At 39.0% G+C, this 24917-nt stretch overlaps 2 protein-coding genes, 1 long non-coding RNA gene and 2 pseudogenes across 6 annotated transcripts; 2 read left to right on the top strand and 3 right to left on the bottom strand.

The window, feature by feature from the left end:
• The first annotated feature begins 32 nt into the window (after nucleotides 1–32).
• On the top strand, nucleotides 33–10312 carry e2f8 (E2F transcription factor 8). Of its 3 annotated transcripts, XM_044096748.1 has the most exons (13): nucleotides 35–340; nucleotides 1604–1797; nucleotides 1864–2014; nucleotides 3040–3336; nucleotides 4051–4212; nucleotides 5139–5276; nucleotides 6227–6436; nucleotides 6526–6607; nucleotides 6907–7381; nucleotides 7622–7882; nucleotides 7958–8081; nucleotides 8846–9174; nucleotides 9636–10312. In XM_044096748.1, exons 2-13 carry the CDS (start codon nucleotides 1627–1629, stop codon nucleotides 9801–9803), a joined length of 2568 nt encoding a protein of 855 aa, XP_043952683.1. In that variant the 5' UTR covers nucleotides 35–340; nucleotides 1604–1626; the 3' UTR covers nucleotides 9804–10312. The 3 variants fall into 3 exon arrangements, with proteins under 3 accessions (XP_043952692.1, XP_043952674.1, XP_043952683.1); XM_044096739.1 differs by having other exon boundaries at nucleotides 34–340; nucleotides 7622–8081; XM_044096757.1 differs by lacking the exon at nucleotides 5139–5276 and having other exon boundaries at nucleotides 33–340; nucleotides 7622–8081.
• A 1344-nt stretch (nucleotides 10313–11656) lies between these two features.
• csrp3 (cysteine and glycine-rich protein 3 (cardiac LIM protein)) lies at nucleotides 11657–24674 on the top strand. 2 transcript variants are annotated; one of them, XM_044133847.1, is made up of 7 exons: nucleotides 11660–11677; nucleotides 11847–11905; nucleotides 12653–12807; nucleotides 14570–14741; nucleotides 15553–15682; nucleotides 23586–23679; nucleotides 24462–24674. In XM_044133847.1, exons 3-7 carry the CDS (start codon nucleotides 12696–12698, stop codon nucleotides 24533–24535), a joined length of 582 nt encoding a protein of 193 aa, XP_043989782.1. In that variant the 5' UTR covers nucleotides 11660–11677; nucleotides 11847–11905; nucleotides 12653–12695; the 3' UTR covers nucleotides 24536–24674. The 2 variants fall into 2 exon arrangements, with proteins under 2 accessions (XP_043989792.1, XP_043989782.1); XM_044133857.1 differs by lacking the exon at nucleotides 11847–11905 and having other exon boundaries at nucleotides 11657–11677.
• Nucleotides 13616–15625, bottom strand: LOC122840999. Its single transcript, XR_006372327.1, has 2 exons — nucleotides 15530–15625; nucleotides 13616–13935 (listed from the first exon to the last, which is right to left on the bottom strand). It is a non-coding gene; the product is annotated as an uncharacterized LOC122840999 (long non-coding RNA).
• Nucleotides 16396–16573, bottom strand: LOC122825360 (annotated as a pseudogene).
• On the bottom strand, nucleotides 17011–17186 carry LOC122825320 (annotated as a pseudogene).
• Nucleotides 24675–24917: the final 243 nt, after the last annotated feature.

Here is a 24917-nt window from a genome sequence, read left to right as displayed (position 1 = left end):
ACCCGCCTCTTTCTTGGTTTGGCGTCAGGAAGAGGGAAGCGTTAGTGCGCATGCTCCAACTGGGCGGGTCAGATGTTGGTCATCATCACAAACTGGGCAAAGTTTCCCCATAACTGTAGTAAAGTTGATCACAAGACCGCGGATGTTGGCAGGAGGAGGGAAACCAAGAGACGGGTAGATTTAATGTCAAAGCTAACGGACTTTGCGTTTTTCTCTGCTTGAAGAAAATCCAGATTTTCCACTTTAAAAGCACATTTTAGCGGCACAACTTTTATCTTTGGAGTAATACTTTAAAGATGGGAATCTTTCTCTGAGAAAGAGGATCGCTTCGTGGATTTTGGTGAGTATTTTAAGTGGAAACGGTTACAAAGCGTTCATGTTTCCTTGGTGGTTAACAGAAAACATCCAACTCTGTGTATTGTGTTAAAGTTTAAAGCGGTTGAAGTGCGGAAACGTGACTGGATTAACTCGTTTTGCGAGCTCCCTCTGTTAAACCCAGACGGTTTTGAAAAGACAGCGTTCCTTTCTTGGCCTTAAGCTTCTTAAATAAGTCTGTTTGTGGGTTTAAATTTGAGATTTTAGCGGAATCCGCCGCTGTTTCTGCCCGGAGATCTTCCGCGCCAAGCATTTCAAAAAAATAGCTCACCTGCGCGGGCCGACAGTCACTTCCGCCGCGCTGTCTCAGCCCGAGCTCCCATTGGCTGATTCTGGTGAAAAGGGCGGGGCTTGCTGAGCCGTTGAGCACTGCGATTCGATGGAATGTCTGTCAGTTACCGCCAATATTTGTCCACTAGTTTATATACTTTTAAAACATATTTTTAATCATTTGTACCTTTCATGCAATTCAACACAGACAGGTGATAAATAATCTGTCTTTATTTCGCTATTCTATTCGAAAATAAGCCTTTTAATGGTGTTGGGATGCCTAAACTTCTTACTTTGCATATTAATTAGGTGTAAATCAGTTGTAGAGTACAAGCATTTTAACATTTTGTCATGTTATGACGCTGTTTGTGCACTAATAGTTCACAGAAAAACAGAATTCCTAGTTAGATTAAGCTGCACATATACTTGATTAACTAATAAGATAGCTTCTGAAGGTTGATTTTATTTACCGTAGATATTTGTCAGATTTATATTTGTTGAGAAAAATGTTGAAAATAATGCATGTTAACTCACCTGCTATTTTGTGTGGTTTGTCATATAAAATCCCAATAAAATGGATTGAAGTTTGTGATTATAAAGTGAAAAACAATGAGAAAGTTGAAGACCTGAATCTATAAAGAGATGTTTGTTAAACTAAGTTAGTTTTACATTATTAGAAGTCATCCTAGAAGACTAGACTTACCAAAGCTGGATTTGAATAAACAACTAAAATGTAAACATTAAAAATGTTAATATAAAGCTCTTTTTTTTACCGGTATGTTGGATAAAGTAAAATAATGGCACTGATAGCCAGTTAAAGCAAAAATCCTGACTGTTAGTGGTGTTTTGTTGTCATTATATGCCAGTTCAACCAATATCGGGGGTCTTACCAGTATTCTTTCTCCACCGTGTTAGGATGATGGTTCTGTTTGAGCCCAAATTTCTTTAAATCCTCCAGAAATCAGAAGAGACGACTGCTCCATGGGGCCCTTCACGACGCCCAAAAAGAGAGTGGAGGCTGGTTCAGTTGACCCCTGGACCCCGACCTCCAACCTTAAAATGCTGATCAGCGCCGCCAGTCCTGAGATCCGGAACAGGGAAAAGGAACTGTGCATGGACGCCGACGACCGGGACGGTTTGGACCCGACACAGGTAAACAGTTTTACTGGTGAGTAGATATGTTTGAGGTGTATTTCTGATTGGATTTTTTTCTTATAGGACTCAGAAAATGGTGATGAGTCGGAGAAAATGATCAGCAGGAAAGATAAGAGTCTGGGTTTGTTGTGTCACAAGTTTCTGGCCCGGTACCCAGATTACCCGGATTCAGTCCTGACCGACATCTGCCTGGACGACGTTGCTACGGAGCTCAGTACGTCTGCATTTCTATAACCAGTGCTGCATAATACTGTAAAAAATCTTTAAAGTGAGGGAAAAAAAACTTTCTCATTATTCAATTGGATTTCAGGATGATGAACATTTTTCAAGATGGTCGTCGTATTGACATAAAATGTTACAAATGTTCATGATTTGAACTTTATGTCGATTATGTTTTCATCTTACTCATACTACTTTAAAGTAAAATATGTAGCAAAATCAATTGTCAAAACTAAAACTGATGTGTGTGACAGACTGAGAGACGATCCACTTAATATTATTAATAAAACATTTTTTATACTGTTACTGGAGTGAAGTTATTTGTTAAGCAAATAACTGGTTACTGAATCTGATTTTTTTTGGTTTGCACAAAAAATCTGATGCAAACATAAATTCTCCGTTTGAGCTATGACAGCCATTTTGAAAAAATATGTAGCAAAACCAGACGCCAAAACTGAAACCAAGGTGTTTGTGAGTCTCACAGCAGTCAACTGGAAAGAGATGGAAGTGGTTGACACAAACTGAGAGGAGGTCTTCTTAATGTTAGCACTTCATTGTTTGGTGGGGGTGCAGCGTTAGCTGTCGCTCATTTTTTTATGTTTGTAGTGTCAGTGGAGCTGAGATAAAAATGAAAGGCTTTGCAAACATTTTCTTGTTTTTCTTTTCTGGACATTTTTTTTAGATTAGTTACAAAATTTCAAGCTAATTTTTGACTTTGAAGCTCAGTTTTTGTTTTTTTTTTCTAGAAGATGACTGAGATTTTTCTCTCAAAATTTCAGATTTTTTCCATAAACTTTTAGACTTTCAAAGACAAATTTGCAAGTTTTTTGGAGCTCAGGAATTTTTTTAATCTCTAAATTTCTGGTGGAAATTTACTCCTTTTTTTTCCATCTACGATGGTCCTAATAGGCCCTTGTACACTTTTTCAATTACAACGGCCTAAACTGCTTCGTCTGTTGGCTGAAATCAGTTATTTCCCTTCCAGTTGACTGGACAAAGCTTAATTATTGGTCTCCTCAGGTGTGGAGCGGCGGCGCATCTATGACATCATGAACGTTCTGGAGAGCCTCCACATGGTCAGCCGCTCGGCTAAGAACCGCTACTCCTGGCACGGCCGGACCAAGCTGGCCGAGACGCTGGCCATCCTGAGGAGCGTCGGCGAGAAGCACCGGTACGGCCAGCAGATGCAGCAGATCCGGCAGCGCGTCACGTACCGGGAGTTCGACTTCCGTCAGGAGGAGAAGGAGAACGAGGCGGAGGGCGGCGAGCAGAAGGAGCTCTTCTTCGTGGAGCATCCGGGAGTCGAGTTCAAAGCAGGTGAAAACAGAAACGGTTTTACAGATTATTATGGCAGTGTAGACAGAAAAAAAGGAAAAGTACATTTTTCCCAACAAACTCAGAAATTTAGAGATTAATTTTAGAAATTTTCTAGAAAAAAAACATAATTTCAAAACATTTTCTAGAAAGTTTTCAACTTTCAAAGTAAATTTCTCTGATTAGTACAAAAAAATGTAGGTTTTTTTTTTTGGGTTTTTTTACTGGAAATTAAATTTCTGAGTTTCTAGAATATTTCTGAGATTAATCAGAATTTTTTTTTCTAGCACTTTTTCAACTTTTCAAAGTCTAAAATGTTTTTTTTACTCTCTCTTTTCTGAGATTAAGCTCAAGATTTCCAACATTTTTCTAGTTTGTTCTGTAAATTTTTTTAACTTTTCAAAGTCGAATATTTCCGAGTTATCTCTAAAACAAATTCTCAGATATGAAATATTCTGATTTTTTTCAACTTTTTAAACACTGAAATTTGTTGGGGTATTTTCTAGAAATTTTTTTTAGATTAATCTAAAAATTTCTCTCTTTTTTTTTTTTTTTTTCAAACTTTTTTTACTTTTCAAACTCAGGATTTTGTTTTTTGTTTTGTCAGACATTTACTCCTTTCTTTTCTATGTATAGTAGCCCTCATACGCCGATATGCTAAATCCATTCATGGTGATTTTAAATGTTTTTTCCTCTGTGTCCTTCCTGTCTTTTCAGCGTCAGTTAACAGTAGGAAAGATAAATCTCTTCGGGTGATGAGCCAGAAGTTCGTCATGCTGTTTCTGGTCTCTAAACCTCATGTGGTCAGTCTGGACATTGCTGCAAAGATCCTGATAGGAGAAGATCACGTTGCAGATCAAGACAAGAGCAAGTTCAAGAGTGAGTACAGAAGTGTGACTTTGTTCAGTCTCTGGATTAGGGACCCAAACAATTCATCAATTTATAATTCATTGTTGATTAATGGATTAAAATGAGTTCAGATCGGTTATCTAATAATGTATGACAATCAGAGCATTTTAGATAGAAAAAAAAGAATAAATACCCCCTGCAATCAAAAAAAACTTTGAATTTAGTACCAGAAATTTTATAGAAAAAACTGGATAATTTCTGAACTTGAAAATTAAAGAATTTGCTAGAAGAAAATCTGAAATTTTGTGATTAAACTCATAAACAATCTAGTAAAAAAAAAACTTGGAAATTTCATTAGATTCAAAAGTCAGAATTTTAGTCAAAAGTCAAATTACCTTTTTTCTAGAAGATTTCACAGATTAATCTCCAAATTTTGGAGTTTTTCCCTAGAAAATTTGACTTTTTAAACTCAGAAATGTCCATGTTTTTTTATAGAAAATTTCACTTTTTTTTCTGCTTTCAATTTTTCAGACTCTTAAATTTCCATGTTTTTCCTAAAATACTTCTAAGATTAATCTCCAAATAGTTTTTTTGTTTTTTTACTTATCCTTTTTTTTCTATTAACGATGGTCCTAATACTCCATAACTTCCACTTAGACCTTTTTTTTATGTTGTACTTTGGCCTCCATCAAGTAGAGGGCGCTGCTGGTCATCCTTAAACGGAGCCGTTGATATAGGATGTTGATGTTATGGAAAGATGGTCAATGCTGTTAATATAAGAGAAAACTCTGGCTTTGTCAAAATGGCCGCTCATCAATTAATCGTTAAGATCACTTAACTTTAGATTAACTATATCTACAGTGGTTAATCATTCACTTGCATCCCTACTTCAGTTTTGTAAAGTGATTGCTTGTGTTGAGAGCAGATGGTATAACTGCTCGTTCGGGTGTTTGCAGCCAAAGTGAGGCGGTTGTACGACATAGCCAACGTGCTGAGGAGCCTGAAGCTGATTGAGAAATTCCACGTTATGGAAGCAGGAGGAAGGAAACCGGCCTTTAAATGGACCGGACCGGTAGAACTCCCACCAGTTCAAGGTATCGACGCAAATCTTTTCTGTTTTCACGCACAGGGAGGATTTGAAAACGCATGAATTACTAAGAGGTGTTTTCAGGTTTGAAAGTCGAGTTATCATTTATTTTGTGTTTAAGCATTAAAATTGAGCAGGAACATCATTTACTTTTACAAAACCGATTTGTTCAACGTAATGAATATTTATTTTTCCTGATGGCTCAATCTAAATAAAAATAAAAGCAGACTTGTATTTATATGTTAGTTATTAAAACTGGGGATATTTTTGCTAAATTAGCATTTTTGTATGACGTATGTATGACGGCATCTTAGGGCCATTGAGATAGAAGAATTTCCCCCCAAAAAGCTTCTAAGATTAATTTTGGAGAATTTATAGAAAATAAAAAAAACTTCAAGGTTTCAATAGTTGAAAATGTACGAGAGAAAGGAAACAATTTTGAGAAAAAAGCTATAAATCTTGAGATTAATCTGAGAAACTTTCTAGAAAAACATTTCAAGACACAAATGTGAGAAAAAAATTTTATACAAAAAGTTTTACTTGAAACGCAGAAACTTCCAAAGTTTTCAAGAAAATTAATCTTAACATCTTCTTGCAAATTTTCACCTTTTCAGAAATTTAAAAAGATTTAGTACATTTCTAGAAAATTTCTGAGATTTAGCTAAAATGTTTGAATTTTGGGGCTGAAATTTACTCCTATTTACATTAAATTTAGATTTAGTACATTTCTAGAAAATTTCTGAGATTTAGCTAAAATGTTTGAATTTTGGGGCTGAAATTTACTCCTATTTACATTAAATTTAGCTATTTTTTTAGTTTACCATGTCCCTGAAGTAGAATGTAAAACACAATCACAAGAAATTATTAATGACGGTAATAAATAATGTCTTGTTTTTAGTTTCCATTGTTTTTAATCTGGAAAATTTGTGATTCATTTTGCTCCATCTTCTGTAACAGATTTGTCAAAATCCTCGCCTGAGTTTGCATCCAAGAAGAAAAGAGTCCTGGAACCGTCTGTGGAAAACTGTGCCAAAAACCTGTTTTCTTCATCGGGGGCCAAGCGCAGCTTCACACGGCACCCGTCCCTCATAAAGCTGGCGAAAAGCATTCAGGAGGACCGGCGGAAAATCAACTCCGCCCCCAGCAGTCCCTCTAAGTGTGTCCTTGGTCAGTAGGGGGCGCTGTTCTGCGGCAGGAGTCACCTCTCCAGTTTTTAAGCTGTCAGGTTAACACATTGTTTCATTCTTTGTTCTCAGGTGATTCAGCTAACGAGGATTTTCCAAGCAAAATGGCCCAGCTTGCTGCTATTTGTAAAATTAAACTTGATCAGGAATCAAGGTGAGATCGAGCCGCAAATCTCATTATGCAAGAAAGATTTTGTGCAAAAATGTAATGAAGAAGTTCAGACCTATTCTAACCCTTTCAAGGAAGCATAAGAGATCACTTTATACCACATTGAGTCTGATATTGTCACTCAGTTAGGGTTTTCTGTTACTCTTGATAAACCATTTCTCATCCGCTGCAGTTTTACCAAACAAACAAAAGCTTTTTGTTTCAGTAGCTAGCTTAGCATACTGATTTTGTGTCAAAATGAGGAGAAACCTGGTTCTTGACCCAGAGCTCTGCCTTTGTTCCAGGCCAAAAGAGAGAGACCCGGCAGCAGAGAGGTTACCACCAACGGCCTCCGATCACATGGAGCCACCCAAAGTGCCTCTAACGGCAGCGAATCAGGAGCCTGGAATCCACCTAACGCCGCGCACGCCGCTAGCAGGACAGGCTCCCGGCGGCGTCACCTTCATCCCGACGCAGTGTTCGCCCCTGATCCCCGTCCTGCTGCCTCAGCAGCGGGGCAACGGGCCCTACGCCATCTACCTGCACCCGTCCTCCCTCAGGTCAAACGTTCTGGCCAGGCCGCAGCCCACGAGCCTCGCAGTGCGCTCCATGACGTTCGAGGACAAGACGGGCCGGAGTCCGAGCGCGCCGTCTGCGGCGAAGAGCCGACCGGCGTCCAGGGAGTCCGACGGCAGTCCTCTGACGCACAAACGCCAACATTCAAGTTCCACCGCAGAGAGCAGCCCCTCCAAAGCCAAGCGGTCCGACCCCAACTTCAAGGTACAAAATGTAATTCACAGTTGGAACCAGATATTTTCATTTTTAGGTCGCCATTTTAGTTCCTGCTGTAGAATGTCGATGCTAAGACATTATTGATAATAAATGATGTCATAAAATAGTGAATTGAAACATTAGTGTTGTTTTTAGCTGGAAAAGTTTGAGAACTCACATTAAAAGCTTGATTTTCACTGAGGTGTCGGCGTCTGAACCCTGATTTTGGCGTTTCCTCGCTCCGTGTAGGACGGCTCTCCGAAGCTCAGCAAGATCCTGCAGGCCCGCCTGAAGGCGCGCCGCGGCGCTCACCTCGTCAGCCGGCCCTCGCCTCGGGCGCTCCACCTGGACCCGGAGTTCGTCAACACCCCCGGCGCCGCCGGCCCAACGCTGGAGCACAGCCTGGAGAACCTCCTGGACAGAGACGACAGGCCGGTGACCTCTGACCTGGAGGCGGGTTTCACGCCGGTCCGGGCGGTTCCGCTCACACCCGGGCAGATCCACTCTGAGGTGAACGATCAGCTCCGCCGGGTTCAGGGGAGAAAAACGTTTGGTTTAACACCCAGTCCGTCTCGTTCTCTCCAGACTTTGGTTCCAGCCGGATATTTAATCCCAATTTCTCAGCAATCCCTCATCAGCTACAGGGAATTACAAAACTCTGCAGAAGAAACCAACAAGTCCTCTTCCATCTACCAAACACCGACTGCAGGTGAAGACCTTCACTTTATCCCAGATTAGGGAAGCAAATGATTGATTAAATGATTAATTAATCTTCGGTTGGTTGGTGTATCAATGAGCGGCCATTTTGTTTTTAAAAAAATGCAGTTTTCCTTCATAAGAGGGTCGACCGTATTTCGTATTAACACGAAAGGCAAAATTTTTATATGTTGAATTTTAAAAATAAAACTGAATATTTGGGTGATGCTAAGAAAATAAAATTATGCGAATAAATTTGAATAAAGTTGTAATATTTCAACTTTAGTCCCATATTATTTCTGCTTTATTTTTGTATCATTTCTGCTTTATTCTTGTATACTTTTTTTTTTACTTTATTTTCATATTATTTAAACTTAATTCTCTATTTTTACTTTATTCTTGTATGTTTTTCAAACTTTATTCTCATTTTATTACTCTTTTCACGGATTATGTAAATTTTATTCTTGAATTATTTCAACGTTTTAAGAAGCAGTAAAGATCCAACTGGAAGTACAAAAATGTGAGTTTTTGATCCTGAAAAGGAAAATTTATTGGCACAAAATCTGTTAGTGAAAAAACTAGCATTTCATGTTCAGCTTTAATTTGATAAGGAAATTATTCTTTAAACTTTATCTTTTTATTATTATTACTAAATACAACACTGTGGGTATTTTGAATCATTTCCTAACTCAACGAGAGCCGGTAAGTGAGATCCATATTGGAATCGGTATTGATGAATTGTCATTGATCTGCTCCGTATCGTTTTTCTGTCCTCAGGCTCCAGACCGGCCGCCGCCCTTGAAGTGACCCCTACCAACCTTCGCCTGAGCAAACCCCTGGCTGCCGCCGCCCTCTCCTCTCCACATCAACCCAGTCGGGTCAGCAGTCCCAGCCCGGCCATCTTAAACTTCACGCTCCAGAACTTGGGTTTGATCTCCAGCCCAGGCGGTGCCTTCGGGTCCTCCCAGCCTCCAGAGGGCGCCGGCGCCGCTCCGGGTCCGCTGGGCCTGCAGCCGAGAGGCTTGGTGTTCATCAAGCCCGTCTCGCCGGTTCCAGTCCAGCCGTCGCTGCCTGGACAGCCGCTCACTCTGATCAGCCTGCAGCAGGTAAACGGCTGATCTTCATCGGCGCAGACTGAGAGTTTGCATAATGTACACAGTTACCGTTGGCAGCCATTTCTTTCTTTCTTCCTTCAATTCTTCTCTGCTTCCTTCCTTCCTCATACTTTCTATTTTTTTCCTTCCATACTTTCTGTTTGTTGATCTCCATCCTTCCTTCATTCTTTCCTTTCTACCTTATTTCCCTTCTTTCTTCTTACCTTCCTTTCTTCATTTGTTCTTTCATTTTTTACTTCCTTTCTTTTTTGTTTGTTTACTTTCCCTTGTTGGCTTCTTTTTTGTTCAGAGTGGATTATCTGGTAATCAGGAAGCTGAGCAACATTTGTTTGCAGCTGGAAACTTTCTAAACTCAAGTAAAAAAAAAAAAAAAAAACTAGAGGTGAAAACTTTAACTAGGACTTCTCACAGCCTTCCTTCCCATCAGTTTTTTTATTTTTTCTGTTTTTCAGCCTCTGATGGCCACGCCGAAAGCGTCGGGTCTCCCTCAGCACAGCTTCTTCCACACGCCGGTCCCGCTCTCACCTCTGGCTGCCATGGTTACCGCTAGCGGCCAGCCGGCCTCCAACTCGGTTTACGTCCCTCAGAGGAAGCTGGACGTCTCGGCCGAGGACTCCTGATGTTTGGGCCAGTTGTTCAGGGTCACGCTCTGATTGTGATTTTAGTTTCTTTACGTTTTTTGTTACCTCTGAACATTTCCCAGCGTCTGGTGGCCTTTTGTTATCAGTCATAAAAATAGCTACCAAGCAGATTCTGGCTGAGGCCCAGCGGACTTATGGGAAACCGATACGAAACCGGTTCGGATACCCAGGAACACTACCGCCCTGCTGCATGTGATGCTGATTACGACGAGCATCAGGGCCAAACTATGGAAAATTAAGTAAAATCACTGGAATAAAATCTAAATATTATGAGAATAAAGTCACACAAGTTTATTTTGGTATTACTACAACTTTATTCTCATACGAGTTTATTTTCGTAGTCTTATAATTTTATTCTTGTATTATTTCAGCTTTGTTGTTGTAGTTTATCCTCGTAATATTTATTCTTGTGATTTTGTTTTCTTAGCGTGGCCCTGATACTCCGTCGTTTCCAAGAACTAAATTAAAATCTGCATCTTCATTTTTCACTGCTGTCAACTTTCTTGCTTTTCTTTGCTTTTAATATTATGAGTTTTCTTTAAATTAAACAAATTGGTTAAAACTTCATTATTGTTGTAGTAAAACTGAGATCACTTTTGCACATATGTACATGTGAACTGTTGCCCCTGAGTAGAAATCTGAACTATTTGAATATTTGAAGCTTTCTAGGAAAAACATTTACTGTTTGATGGGTTTAATTTATGAGGAAACAAACTTTTGTTTGTGATGTCTTACTCCTTGTAAAATGTTGAATAAATTGTAAGATGATTTTTGTAAAAACATCAACTCGCCTGTTTTTTTCTTTTAACTTCATAACATTTCACTAAATAGATTTCAATATAGAGAACACATTTAAATTCAGATTTATTTAATGAACTGATGTTTTGTCTAGTTATGCTAATAAGTGAGTTTCTGCATGTCAGAATTGTCTAAATAGTTGTTTTTTTATTATAAATTGTTCAGTCTTTGCGTTGATGCATTACGACCACATCAGTAATGATGGTTAAAGGTGCATCAGTATGAAGTATTACATTGTAAATGTTGAAAACAACATTTATTTTATTTTATTTTACAAAAATTAAATGTATTAATTAATTTTTAGCGTTTTTAGTCCCATCATCTCCAAACAATAAATGTGAAGCAAAAATGTTTGCTAAGACTCACTGATCTTGAACGTTTCTCTTGGAGTTCCCCAAGGCTTAGTGCTTGGCCCATTGTTTTTTAAGCACATAATTCATGAAATGTTCAAATTTTATAATACAAATTATATTCAATTGTAAAAATGAAACCTACTAATTTATAAATTGCTCTGAATGCTTAGATCTTTAGTGTTTTCCAGACTATTTATAGTCAGGAAGTACAGTTCTGATGAAATGTGTGCATATTAACTGTTAAACGTTTCTCTTGGCGTTCCCCAGGGCTTAATGCTTGTCCCATTGTTTTTTCAGCACATAATTCATGAAATGCTAAAAATTAATAGAACAAATTATATTCACTAAGAACTAAAAGCTCTGTTCAATGATCTTCCCACAGCGTAAACAACTGTAAAACCTCGTCTTCACATCAGACATTTTTAGTTTTTCCATCAGAGAGCGTTCCCTTGTCTGCATGGCGTCATCCAAACCAACATTTGTTGTGACGGTTTAGGAGATGCCACACAGACGCAGCTGTTGGAGCAAACAAATGTTTGAGCTTCTGATGTTCAGGCTTCTTTCAGCCGCCGATAAAAAGTCTGAGGGCTTGGATCTGTCACAGGTTATTTTAGGAGGAAGCGTCAGCAGTGGTCTGTGTTGATGGAGCGTATTTAACCCGCCTGGGAGAGTTAACAGCCACATCAAACCCACAGGCTCAAGGTAAGGAACCATTTTATTTCAGCTGCTAAACAAACTTATCAGAACAATGTTTAATTTTGCAATGAAACCACATTTTTAGTGGTGCTTACTTACATTTCTAAAGGATTTGTGTTTTAAAAAAATGAAAATGTTATTGGGTGTTTTTTGTTTTTGAAATGCCACATACCAGCCATGTGAGGTGGAAACATGCGGCCATTCTAACCTTCACAGCCTCTGGAAAAACAACTGGCATGAGAGAAAACATCGATAAATTCAAATAATATCAACAAAAATGAAAAGTTAGTTTTCCTGTTTGTAAACAAAAATCTAAAAATTGAACAGTAGAATCAGACTTGTGAGACAGATAGTGATGATATCTTCAGGAGGTAAATATTTAAGTATTTTAGTAATTGATTAATTGATTATTCTGATGATTAGTCCATTAATCGGATAAAAAAATTGGCACATTCTGCAGACATTTAATTTAAGCCTTTTCATTTCGTGAGTGTTAAAAATACATTAAAATTGTTCAAATAAAAAAATTATTGATTTTTTTTTTTAAATAAAAAAGTAAATAATTTGATTCCTTTGGTGGACTTTTGATCATTTTCTAGCAAAGGGTGAATCTGCAGCTAAAAAAATACTTCTGAAATCGTAGGACATATTTAGAGACAAAATGTTTTCTTTCTACATTCTATTTTTTTACAAACAGGTTTTATTTCTGCTTTTACTGTTCGTTCAGCTTATTGCCTTTTCTACAGTCATGCTTCAGTTAACGATTAATTGATTACTGAATTAGTTGTCGATTATTTCAACTATCGATTAATCGTGATTAATCCGATTAATTGTTTCAGTTGGATTTCTAATTTTAAGTAAACTCAGCTTAAAAAACTGAATTTTCAGGTAAATTGATTTGATTTTTGTTTTTGCAGCTCTCTTTTTGACTGAGATGCTGAAGAATGATTAACAGGATTTTTTTTATTTTTTAATTTCCAGTCTTATGTTCAGGTGCTGATAAATATCAGAGGAGGTTTCTAAGATGCCAAATTGGGGCGGAGGCACCAAGTGTGCCGCCTGTGAGAAAACGGTTTACCACGCCGAGGAGATCCAGTGTAACAGCAGGACTTTCCACAAAACCTGCTTCATCTGCAGTAAGGATTCTGGCTACTTCTTCTCACTTTAAAAAGATTTTTAAAGCATTTTAGTAACAGTGACCAGGCTGTAGGATGGACCAAAACATGAGTTTAAACATTGGACATGAGTATAAATATTACCATATCTAGAAACTTTCTGAGATTAATGCCATCAGTTCTGACTTTATTAAAATTGACTGGATGCTACGATTGATATATACTCCAATATATATTGCTGTTGATTTATTGGCCAGCCCTACAGAGCTCAGATATGTTCAACGCAAACCCTCCTCAAATCCTCAGGTGACTTTCGAGGCGACTGGATTTTATTTTGGGATATCAGAGTAAAAATTGATAATAGAAAAAAAAGGAAGGGTGAATTTCTGCCAAAATACTCAGATAATCCCGAAAATTGTCAGGTTAATCTATGGAATTTTCTAGAGAAAACAGAAATTTCTGAGTTTCAAAGGTCAAAAAATTTTCTGAATAAAAAAACCTCTAAACTTTTTAACATAATCTCAGAAAATTTCTGGGCAAAAACTCAGGAATTTTGTGAATAATCTCAGAAATAATAATAATAAAAAAACATGGACATTTCTGAGTTTCAAAAGTCAAAAATGTTTGAAAAACTGAAACAAACAGAAATTTTTGCATTTTCTCAGAAAAATTTCTGCGATGAATTTCAAAATTTCCAAGTTTTATCTAGCACATTTTGAACTTCTCAAATTTTCTTTTTTTTTTCTTTCGGGTGAAATTTATCCCCCTTTTTGGCCCTGATACACCATCCTAGAATCCAAGAGGAAACTGGTGCACAAACTCCCACTTGAAGGTCATGGTTATATTAAGGTTATATTATGGGGTTTAGGACATGAATGCTTCTGTTCTCTGCACAAACTCAAATCCTCCCAGCTCGTTAGAGTCCGTAAGACTGATCCATTATTCCACAGGGAAGCTCTAAACTCATCCCACCTGCTAAGAGTTCATCTTCCCTCCAACGTTCACTTCACTTTCACCTCCCAAAAATAGCAACACAACACATCTGACTTTGTGTGCCGTCACTGTTGACTGATAAACCCGGCGAGATGAGAGCTTTTTTTAACTTCTGTTCCTCCAACATGACATTCCTCCAACGGCGGATTGGGCCCACTGTAGATATAAAGAAAAGAGCAGTCAATTTCTACTAAAAACTTAGAAATTTGAGATTGATCTGTAGAAACAAACAAGCACATTTTTGGGTTTGAAAAGTTGAACATTTGCTAGAAAAATGCTCAAAGAATTTTAGATTAGATTCGTTTTAAAAAGCCAAAAATGTGCTAAAAAAAATCTGAATTCTTGAGAATAATTTCAAAAATTTGTGAGAAAAAAAACTGGGAAATTTCTGAGTTTGATAAGTAAAGACGTTTTGTTTGGATATTTTCTGAGTTTCAGTCAAAAATTTTCAAACTTTTGATACTCGGAAATATCCAAGTTGTTTTTTGCAAAAACACCTCCATTGTAGCAAAGTTGCGACTTTTCAAACTCAGAAATGTGTTTTTCTTTTCTAGAAAATTTCTGAAATTAATATTAAAATTGTAATTTTTTATAACAAATTTGCATCGCTTGAAGTTTTCTTGTTATATCCAGAAAGTTTCAGAATTTTTTTTTTAGCAGAAATGTACTTTTTTTACTTTCTTCTCCTTCTATTGACAATGGCCCTAACATCCTGTCGTACATGTCTCAGTCCGGACACGGTTGCCTGAGACTTGGATAAAACATTTCTGTCCTGTTTTTGCCCCCACAGTGAGCTGCAGAAAAGGGCTGGACAGCACCACGGTCGCAGCACACGAGTCTGAGATTTACTGCAAGTCGTGCTATGGGAAGAAATATGGGCCAAAAGGGTACGGATATGGACAAGGAGCTGGAGCGCTGAGCTCTGATCCTCCGGGACAGGATGGAGAATCGCAGCTGCAAAAGTACGACTTAAACACCAAAATTGGTCATTAAATCAGATTAGTTGATTTAACACATTAAAGGTGAACTACTACACTTCCTTGAACAAGTTAAGATAAGCCTATGGGTGATACAAAACATGTTCATTACATTTTTTGCACAAAGTCATTCTTAAATAATGAGATTTTAGTCTGATCAGTTCTGACTGTGTTGACCGATTTTCACAACACAGCAAAAACATTAAATCTTACCAAGTATTGTCTAGTTTCCAATGTAAATATCTTTGTACATTTGACTTAAAACAATACTAACTTACAGGTAACCTTTCAAGAAGATGTAGGAGTTTGTTGTAAGTAGATAATTACTTAACATTGAGGAAAAAGTACTAGTTCCACTGGCAGATTATTTTACTTTTAACACAGAAAAATGTCTTGTTATAACAGAAATAATCTGCGACTGAAACCACAACGTTTTCATCAATAGTAAGAAATTATGTACTTGAAACAAACTTCTTTATCTTGCTAGAATGTTACTAGTATGTTGGTGTTGTGTAGTAAGATATTTGCACTGGAAACTAGACCAAAATGTGACCAAATGTTCTGGAGTTTCACTGTAGTTGCTAGGCAACGCGCTGGGCTTCACTGGGGGTTGCTAAGTAACGGCTCAGTGCCCGTTGAATGTTACTGAACAATCTGGCCCAAAAATAACGTTGTAGAGGCCAAAGTTTGAAAGGAAATAATCTATAAAACCTGAAGAACTAGTTTTAAAATAATACAGATTAAGTGTGGCTGTGGTTTCATGGGATGTTTACCTGTCTGTTAATTTTCTTTGTAGCTCTAAACCTCGACAAGCCTCTTCCAACCCCAACGCCAGCAAGTTCTCGCAGAAGTTCGGTGGCTCGGACCACTGCCCCCGCTGCTCCAAAGCGGTGTACGCAGCTGAGAAGGTGATGGGAGCAGGAAAGGTAAGAGCGAAAATGAAAAGTTCAGTTTGAAATACCAGGAGTTAAAATGAATTACAATGAAACACCGAGACTAGCAAATATTTACTTTGAGGAGTCTTTAACTTTCTTGTGGAGGAAAGTTCAGAATACATAGTTCTCATGTGACGTCACACTTCCGGTAACTTTGTTACTGAAGCCATTTCGACAGTTAGTCCTTTCCTATCTGTCATGACAGTTGCTATGAAGTTGCTATGACAATCGTAGGCAAGCAACAAGCTTAGAGCTATCTAACGTACAAACAGTAAAAGTACAGTACAACTATTACGTGATCACAATTTTTGAGTACTCTACCCACCGATTTGATTTGTAATATTGAGATAAATATAATGGATATTCACTGTAGTACTTACTGCCAAGCTAGCAAAATAAGGTCAGCTAATGTTGCTTCTATCTGCTAGCGAAGACGGACATATAGCCTACGCATATGTTACTACCTGTACTTACTCTGCCAGTCACTAGAACCTTGTAGATTAATAATTTCATTTTGTTAACGGGGTTGGCCTACCTTGGCAGTGAAGCTATGCATATAATGTAAAAATAATTTTTGCCGTGGAGAGTTTTACACAAAATTTCCAGTAGTTAGTAACATGCAAGGTGTCTATATGTCCTTATCAAGATGGTACCATTTACAGTTCAGACTTAGATAAGTTATGTAATTTCATTTAACAGTATAGAGTGGGTGCACCATTCCCAGATGTACTGCAATACCAGGTTGATGCTTGGAGTGGACAGAGCAAGCCCCTAGTCCAACTCCCTGTCCCAAAAATCAATTTAATATGTGGCCCCCATATAAGGGACTATCAGATATTAAACTGATAAGAACAGATTGGGTTTTTTTTTTGGCTCTGCTATATTGTGAACACCAGCGCCCTCTGTGGCTGTGGAGGTGTAGTGCAGCCAGAAACATGGAGTCTGCGCTCATGTTCGGTTCACATTTTAAAATGTGTGAAAATGTGACTTAATAGTGAGTTTTTAGAATCCAGGAGAGTTTCGGCGCTACCTGCACCACAGTTTATGCTTCTGTTCGTCTTCTGCAGGTTCTCCTCAAATAAAATATAAGCTCATGTGCAAACTAATATTTTGACGACTAATAGAAAACAGCAAATACAGCATTTTCATTTCCTCTATGAAAATTATGGGGTGGAAAAATATGTGCAACACTAAATAAAACATTTTATTACATTAAAATTCATTCTGAAGTGAAGTTTATAACAAAGACAAAGTTGGTTTATTAATCTACGTGAGGGAAAAAAGCTGCAGATATACGGGTTTTTACATATAACAGCTTCAGGGGGTGCACCGTTCCTGGAGGTACTGCAATACCAGGTCGATGCGTGGAGTGGACGGAGCAAGCCCCTATTCCATCTCCCTGCTCCAAAAATCAATTTAATATATGGTCCCCGGGTAGGGGACGTATCAGATATTAAACTGATAAGAACAGAATTTTTTCTTTCGAAAAAGGTTTATTGTTACTTAGAACATTTTAAAATACATGGCATTTTACAGTTATACAGAAATTCTTTTTTTTTTTTTCATTTAAAAAAAAAATACAATTCTCCAAATTAAACTAAAAGAAGTTAAGAACAACGGTATAGAAAACACAAAATCTCTGGGTTTTAAAAGTTGGACAGGACCGGAGTGACTCCTTACAAAGTCTGGAGCCATCCAGTTCTTCCAAACAGCGCTGGGGCTCAGAGGGGAAACCTGCCCTGAAGCTCCTTCCCTCCTGCCTCACCCGGAGAGCCAGGCCGCCGCTGCTTGGACCTCTGTTCGTGGTGCGCCGACTCCTTCATCCACGGAGGCGCAGGCGATTCTTCTCGGTGGCTGTGTCCTTGGCGCGCCACCTGCAGCTCTCGATGTTTCCCTCCTTGCTGCCGCCATCCGGATCACAGCCACGGGGGGCATCTGCCTGCGCCTGCTCACCAGCAAGTTTCTGGAGGTCCAGATGGCGTCTTTTATGGTGGCTAGGGTGAGCCACATCTCCTCAAAGTCTTTTTTAGTCCTTTTCTGGTGGCTCACCCCATACAGCACTAGCTGTGCGTGGAGGACCTCCCTTGCTGGCAAGTGTGGGAATTTCAAGGAGTCGGCCTTCGCCCACAGGTCCACAGCAGCGCTGCACTCCCACAGCAGGTGCCTCACCGACTCCGGCGCGCCACAACCGGGTCGGGGGCAGATGGACGTCGGAGACATGCCGCGGGAGTGCATTACGGCTCTGGCCGGCAGGATCCCATGAGCCACCATCCATGACAGGTCCTGGAGTCTGTTTGGAAGGACGGGATGGCTCACGTTGCGCCAAACAGTGGTGGCGTCTCCATACAGGAGGCCGCGCACTGGAGTCACTGGTTCCCGGTCCTGAACAACAGAGATAATAAAACGATGGTTAGTTAAAATTCTGCTCTCCTCTCCTTCCAGTTTAAAATGTCTTAAAAATTTCTGTATAAAAGCATATGCCGGTGGGAGGTTAAAAGCTACAGGGGTTCTAAAATCACTTTTTATCAGTTTGAGTTTTCTTAAATAGGAACCTAGCCAGAATCTGCTCATTTTGTTTGTTTTTGGATTTGTGGAAATGTTCAAAGCTTGTTTTAGGTGAATGCTTGTGTAGTGGCTGCCTAAAAACAAGTACAGGTCTGGGACTCCTTTTCCTCCTTTTTCCTTTGGTCTTTTCATGATGTCCCTTCTCAATCGTTCCCATTTGGAGCCCCAAAGGAAATAAAAAATAGCCCGTTGCAGCTCTAAAATCACTCTCCTAGGAGGAATAAAAACAGAACTGATTAGTAAAAACACTGGTAAAATCACTGCTTTGACTATTAAAATCTTGCCTTCCAGCGTTAGCGATCTTAGTCCCCACAATCCCAATCTTTGATTTACCCTCTTGATTTTTTCTGTCCAATTTGTCTCTCCTTCCCCATTCTTGTCAAAGTTTACACCAAGTATTTTTTGTTCTTGTGTTACCTGAAACTGCAGTCCTGTCTTTTCGCTATTTTTCCATGGTCCATAAAATTGTGCTTTCGTTTTTTCTTTGTTTATTTTTGAGCCTGATGCTGTGCTGAACCAATCTGTTAGTTTAAAAACTCTGTCTACTGATAAAAGGTCTGTACATAAAATGTTAAAATCATCCATATATAAAAGACATTTAGCTACCTGGCCTCCACTCCCCGGTATAGTTACACCTAAAATCTGTGGGTCCCTTCTCAAGATCTGCGCCAGCGGCTCGATGCAGGCCACATAGAGAAGAGCGGATAACGGACAACCCTGACGGACACCGCAGTTCACTTTCACTGCTTTTGTCAGAAACCCGTTAACCATAATTCTGCTGGAGATGTCTCGATACAGCAGTCCCACCCACTCTACAAACCTCCCGGGAAAACCCATTTTTTGCAGTACCTGGAAGAGGTACTGGTGCGAGACCCGATCGAAAGCTTTCTCAAAATCTAGATTTAAGACTATCAGCCGAATGTTTCTGTCTCTCGCAAAACAGATGGTGTCTCGGATCAGTACGAGGCTGTCCGTGATCCTCCTTCCCGGCACGGCGCAGGCTTGATCCGGGTGGATTAGATCCCCCAACACTCGACGCATCCTAGCTGCTAAAAGTCTACTAAAAATTTTACAATCGACATTTAAAAGGGTAATAGGTCGCCAGTTTTTAAGGTCTGTTTTGTCTTTGTCTTTGTATAAAAGGGTAACTATTCCCGTTCTAAAAGTACCGGGGAGTGTGTCTAGTTTGCTAAAATCATTAAAAACAACAATTAAATCAGGTGCTAAAATGTCCCAAAATGTTAGATAAAATTCTAAGGGGAGTCCGTCCGAGCCCGGAGATTTTCCTCTTTTAAAACTCTTTACTGACTGTAAAAGCTCTAAAAGGGTAAAATCCTGCTCTAAAAAACAACTTTCTTTTATACTTTTTTCAATAAACTCCAAAGTTTCTTTTATACTTTCTTCCTTTACTATTTTTTCTGTATATAAATCTCCATAAAATTGTTCTATTACTTTTTTCTTTTCTTCTATATTACAGACAATATTTCCATTCTCCGATTTTAGTTCGGAAATAAAACTCGGATTATTTATTATTTTCTTAAAAAAGTATCTCGTACATTTTTCTCCTTCTTCTATTTCTCTCTCCCTACTTCTTAAAATCACTCCCTTACTCTTTATTTCCGCTAGAATGGACATTTCTTTTTTAACTTCTCGTATTTCTTTATTAAAATCCATACCCTGTTGATTTAAAAAGTGATATCTTTGCAGTCTTTTCTGCAGCCCCATCATGCATCTTTGTTCTTTTTTCTTTTTATCTTTCCCTGCTAGTCGGAAGAAAGTCTGGGTCCTACCTTTCACCATCTCCCACCACTGTGCTCGTGATTCGTACAGGTCTTGGAGGGTCTGCCACTCGCGGTATCGCTCCCTGTACTGGCTGACCAGAAACTGGTCTTCCAGCAGGGAGCGGTTTAGCTTCCACAGACCTCTCCCGGTCGTCTCACCTGAAGGGAGTGAAAGCGTGCAGGACAGAAGGAGGTGATCGGAAAAGAAAGCCGGTGACAATCTAGCATCAGTTAGGGCGCAATCCCTTGTGAAGAAATAGTCTATACGAGAGGCCATAGAGCCATCACCACTGAACCAGGTGTAGCCCTCCTCTCCGGGATGCATAGTTCTAAAACAGTCCGTTAATTTAAAATCCCTAACTATTTTCCTTAATAAAAGCGATGTCTTATCTATTCTAAAATCTTGTCCGGTGCTTTTCCTGTCATTCCTAGTTAAAATACAGTTAAAATCCCCCCCTATTATAAAAGGTTTTCTTCCTAGCATGTGGGGCTGCAGGTCCTCTAAAAAGTCGAACCTGTCATGTTTATCACTAAAACCATAAATATTCAAGAGGTTAAAATCCTGTCCGTTAAAAGTCAAATTTGCTAAAAGTGCTCTTCCCTCTTTTACCACGGTGCTCCCCTTCACCAAGATGTGCGGGTTGTTAATTAAAATGGCCACGCCGTCATTTTTATTTTCATTCGAGCCGCTCCATATGGAGGGGCGTGGCCACAAATCCTGCCACCGGGCGTAATTCTTTAAAAACGGAAGTGCACATTCTTGTAATAAAAACAAGTCAGACTGTACGGAACTTAAAAAGGATAAAACACTCTGAGCTCTAAATCGTGACTTCACGCTTCTAACATTTATAGTTGAGAGGGTGAGAGTCATGAGTATTGTGGTTAAAGACAAGTACGACATTTTAAAAGATAAAGACAAGATAAACCAAAATTAAAACCGTGATAAAAAACGGGCGGTCATTAAAATAAAGCGGATTCAGAGACTGTCCTGTGAACAGAGCTCCTCCTCTCCACCAGGTGACGTGGTTTGGGTTGGAGCTCTATTCCCCCTACGGACCCTTGGTATAGGCCGTTTTTCTAAAGCCTTTACCTTATTGGGGTCCTCCGGGGTTGATTGTCGAGCAAAGTGTAAAGAGGTGTCACTGGATGAGCCGGCAAGGAAGACTTGGGATTCCTCCCCGAAGGAACCAAAAAGTTCCTCCAGTCTTCCCCGCTTCTCCGCCGTGGTGGTGACGTCGGAGGAGGACTCAGGTGCTGGCCTCTTTGACAGCTGGGCGTCGGGGAGGGAGGCATCATCGCTGCTCTCCGTCTGTTCCTCCTCAGGGTCCGAGCTAGCTCCGCCTTCCTCACTGGATGCTTCGGTCTGAGGGGGTGCTTCCTTCCCCTCCCCGCTTCCCGCCTCCTCCTCTTCCTCTCCTCCAATCAGAGGATTTGGCGGGAGATTTGAATTTTCTGGCCCAGCTGCTTCCACTTGCTCATTAGCCATATCCGTTACCGGTTCCTTTCCTTTTTTTAATTTGTTGGCAAAAGACTTTGGACAGTCTCTGAACAAATGATTTTGTCCGCCACACAAATTACATTTCCGCCCGTTCGTACACTCATCAAAGGTGTGTCCCACTTCTCTACATTTTCCACAGAAAATCTTATCACAAGTTTCGGCCAGATGACCGTGCTCGCCGCATTTCCGGCACAGTTTGGGTTGACCTTGATAGTGAATATAGCCTCTGTTCTCCCCCAGGACTATCATGGATGGGAGATGTTTCAGGCCCTGGAAGCCTTGGGGGTCCTCCCATTGTTTGATGGGGACCCGCCAAGCGCAGTTCCAGATGCCGTCCACATCCCGCACCTTCATAGCCTGGCCTCTCACAGTGCAGTATCTACCCAGCCACATACAGATGTCTTCAGCACTGACAGTCTCATTGAACATCCTGACAATCACCGTTTTCAGGGAGTTGTCAGTCAGTTTCTCAACGTCAAAAGCCGAAAACTGGGTCTTAGCATTCTCAAACCGTGTCCAGAAATCTTTTAACAGTGCAGCAGAGCAAAAACTTACGTCATATCCTTTGTTGAAAGGCAGGGAGAGGATACAATTCAGGTCATCCGGCCGAAACTTCAAAGTCTGCTGCATCAATTTTCGTGAAAAATCGAGTCTTGTCAAACCATTTTCTTTTCCTTTTTCAGTAAATAAAAAGCGCACACTGTGGTGCCTCCGCATGCCGGCATGGCTAGCCGCCATGGTGGAGGCACCACCAGTCAAAGGCTAAAACCTTTACTAAAACCAATAAATAATTAAGACCAAACACAGAAATAAATACAATAAAAGGGAGAGATATTTTCCACTATTTAGTGGTCAATATCTCCACCAGGGACAAGTTTAATAAACCTCAAGAACAGTGGTAACAGCCAAGTCACACAGACTACCGCTATCACCACCCAATGGAGGCGACCGCTGTCTTAGCCAAAAGGCCGAGAAGCGATGCCACATAACTGGGGAGGAAACGATGCCTTTCAGGGGAAACGCAGTTTGACTCACGGTTCACAAACTTTAACATTATTTTTTTACCTATGACAGAAATATGGACCGTGGTATCTTTGTTTTATGGTAATCCGGCAGTTTTATTGTTTGTGTTACATGTGTTGCGGGAAATTAAACTAAATCAGTCAACTGAAGGAAAACATCCGGGTTTACAAGTAATCACGTGGTACGCTTTCGTCCAATAGGAAGCAGAGATGTGAATACGTCTCCCAATGGCTTTTTTCGTGTAAAACTACAAACGTACGTACCTAAACTTTCTCCGTTTAGTTGTTATTCATGGTCTAAATAGTAGTTTCCACATGTTTTTCCTAGAACCTTAATTTCCAAATGTTTGACAGAAAATCTGACAGTTTTTTGGCCTCTCATGTACTATTTAGTATTATATATCAATGAGTTAGTGCGTTGTAACCTTAATTTAGATCCACGGGTAAACTTTATTTAACCAACTACAACTAAACAGAAAACATATGGAAACGATAACGAAAAAACTTACATCGTAATTATAGCTGTAATATTTTTGAAATAACAAACTATGAAGAAAATAGGAGAAAAAATAACCCTGACTATATGGACTGTTTGGGTTTTTTTATACACAATCAGAAATTTATCATAATGATAAATCAGAAAGGTAAATAAATGATGTGATAAATGCTCACCCTTAATGATAGATAGATAGATAGATAGATAGATAGATAGATAGATAGATAGATAGATAGATAGATAGATAGATAGATAGATAGATAGATAGATAGATAGATAGATAGATAGATAGATAGATAGATAGATAGATAGATAGATAGATAGATAGATAGATAGATAGATAGATAGATAGATAGATAGATAGATAGATAGATAGATAGATAGATAGATAGATAGATAGATAGATAGATAGATAGATAGATAGATAGATAGATAGATAGATAGATAGATAGATAGATAGATAATATACATTGTATAACATCAACCTAATATTTTTTTCCCAAAATAATAAACATTTATATTGTGTTTCCAGGCCTGGCATAAAACCTGTTTCCGCTGCGCTCTGTGTGGTAAAAGCCTGGAGTCGACCACAGTGACAGATAAAGACGGCGAGCTGTACTGTAAAGGTGAAGCCATTTATTTACACAAAGAGTCTAAAACTGTCTACTCTCCTTGGGGAAATATGATTCTACCTTTAATGAGTCTTATATGTAGTCCTATATTAGTGGAAAGTCAAATAAAGCTTTACTATACTACTAACCCAACTGCATTTGTGTGAACACAAACATAGCCGAAAATATTATCGCAATATAAGCGTTTCATGTCAGTCGATATCAATAATTATTGATTTATTTATTGTTTTAAATATGTGAACTATGGCCAAGCTAGTTGTGTAACCTTTACTGTTTTATTCAGTTTTCACTTAACGCCGCTGTTTTTTAAATTCTTGAGCAATGCTAGGTAACTAAAGTAAGCGTGAGTTGCTGAGTAACTAAAGAATGAGTGAGTTGCTAGGTAACTAAAGTAAGAGTGAGTTGCTAGGTAACTAAAGAATGAGTGAGTTGCTGAGTAACTAAAGGGTGAGTGAGTTAGTTGATTCCATCAATTTTGCTTAGTTAGCCGCGAGAGATTGAGCGGCTGATGTCTTTCCTATGCCTACATGTCTCAGAATGCTTTGTGGTTCTGGGTCTGAGTTCAGTGAAATTATTGAACATTTTAATATTCTAGCATTAGACATGTAAATAGGCAAACAAAAGAAAAGATAGTACATTTACACCAAAAATTTCCAAAATTTAGAATCTAAAACATTTTCTAGAAAAACGGCGGAAAGTTAAACCTTTGATACAAAAGAAAATTTATAAGCTGTATTCTATGACACAGAGACGTTGATATACATTTTTCTTTTCAGTTTGCTACGCCAAAAACTTCGGCCCAAAAGGATTCGGTCTGGGCAACGAGGCCATGCTGGAGGAACGAGAATAAACCGGCGGTTCTTCTGAAGCTCAAACCCGATCACAGCGTCTCAAAGCCGGAAGATGGAGGAGCAGAAATCAAATCCTCTATGAAAATTATGGGGGGAAAATGTGTGCAACACTAAATAAAACATTTTATTACATTAAAATTCATTCTGAAGTGAAGTTTATAACAAAGACAATAAAGTTGGTTTATTAATCTACCTGAGGAAAAAAATCTGTATATATTTTTAAATCAGTTTACAGGAATCCTGGTAACGTCACTTCTTTCTCCAACTTGTAAAAAAAAAGTCATACTTTAATTTAGATTTTTAGAAAAACCTTATTTGAAAAATAAGAGCAACCAGTAACAGATGGAGTAAATTAATCATCTCCAAACAAATTAAAGCAAA

This window comes from Gambusia affinis, linkage group LG02, assembly GCF_019740435.1.
Source record: "Gambusia affinis linkage group LG02, SWU_Gaff_1.0, whole genome shotgun sequence".
Taxonomy (NCBI): Eukaryota; Metazoa; Chordata; class Actinopteri; order Cyprinodontiformes; family Poeciliidae; genus Gambusia; species Gambusia affinis.
Note: the sequence above shows the minus strand (reverse complement) of the source record. Positions and strands in the feature narration are given on the sequence as shown.

What these genes read in the sequence shown, in the direction of transcription:
- e2f8 (XM_044096739.1), top strand. Translation starts at nt 1,627, where the DNA reads ATGGGGCCCTTCACGACGCCCAAAAAGAGAGTGGAGGCTGGTTCAGTT. An exon ending in AGAACTCCCACCAGTTCAAG is followed by an intron (nt 5,277 to 6,226) that starts GTATCGACGCAA and finishes CTTCTGTAACAG; the next exon opens with ATTTGTCAAAATCCTCGCCT. An exon ending in TCCCTCTAAGTGTGTCCTTG is followed by an intron (nt 6,437 to 6,525) that starts GTCAGTAGGGGG and finishes CTTTGTTCTCAG; the next exon opens with GTGATTCAGCTAACGAGGAT.
- csrp3 (XM_044133857.1), top strand. Translation starts at nt 12,696, where the DNA reads ATGCCAAATTGGGGCGGAGGCACCAAGTGTGCCGCCTGTGAGAAAACG. An exon ending in CAAAACCTGCTTCATCTGCA is followed by an intron (nt 12,808 to 14,569) that starts GTAAGGATTCTG and finishes TTGCCCCCACAG; the next exon opens with TGAGCTGCAGAAAAGGGCTG. An exon ending in CGGCGAGCTGTACTGTAAAG is followed by an intron (nt 23,680 to 24,461) that starts GTGAAGCCATTT and finishes TTTTCTTTTCAG; the next exon opens with TTTGCTACGCCAAAAACTTC.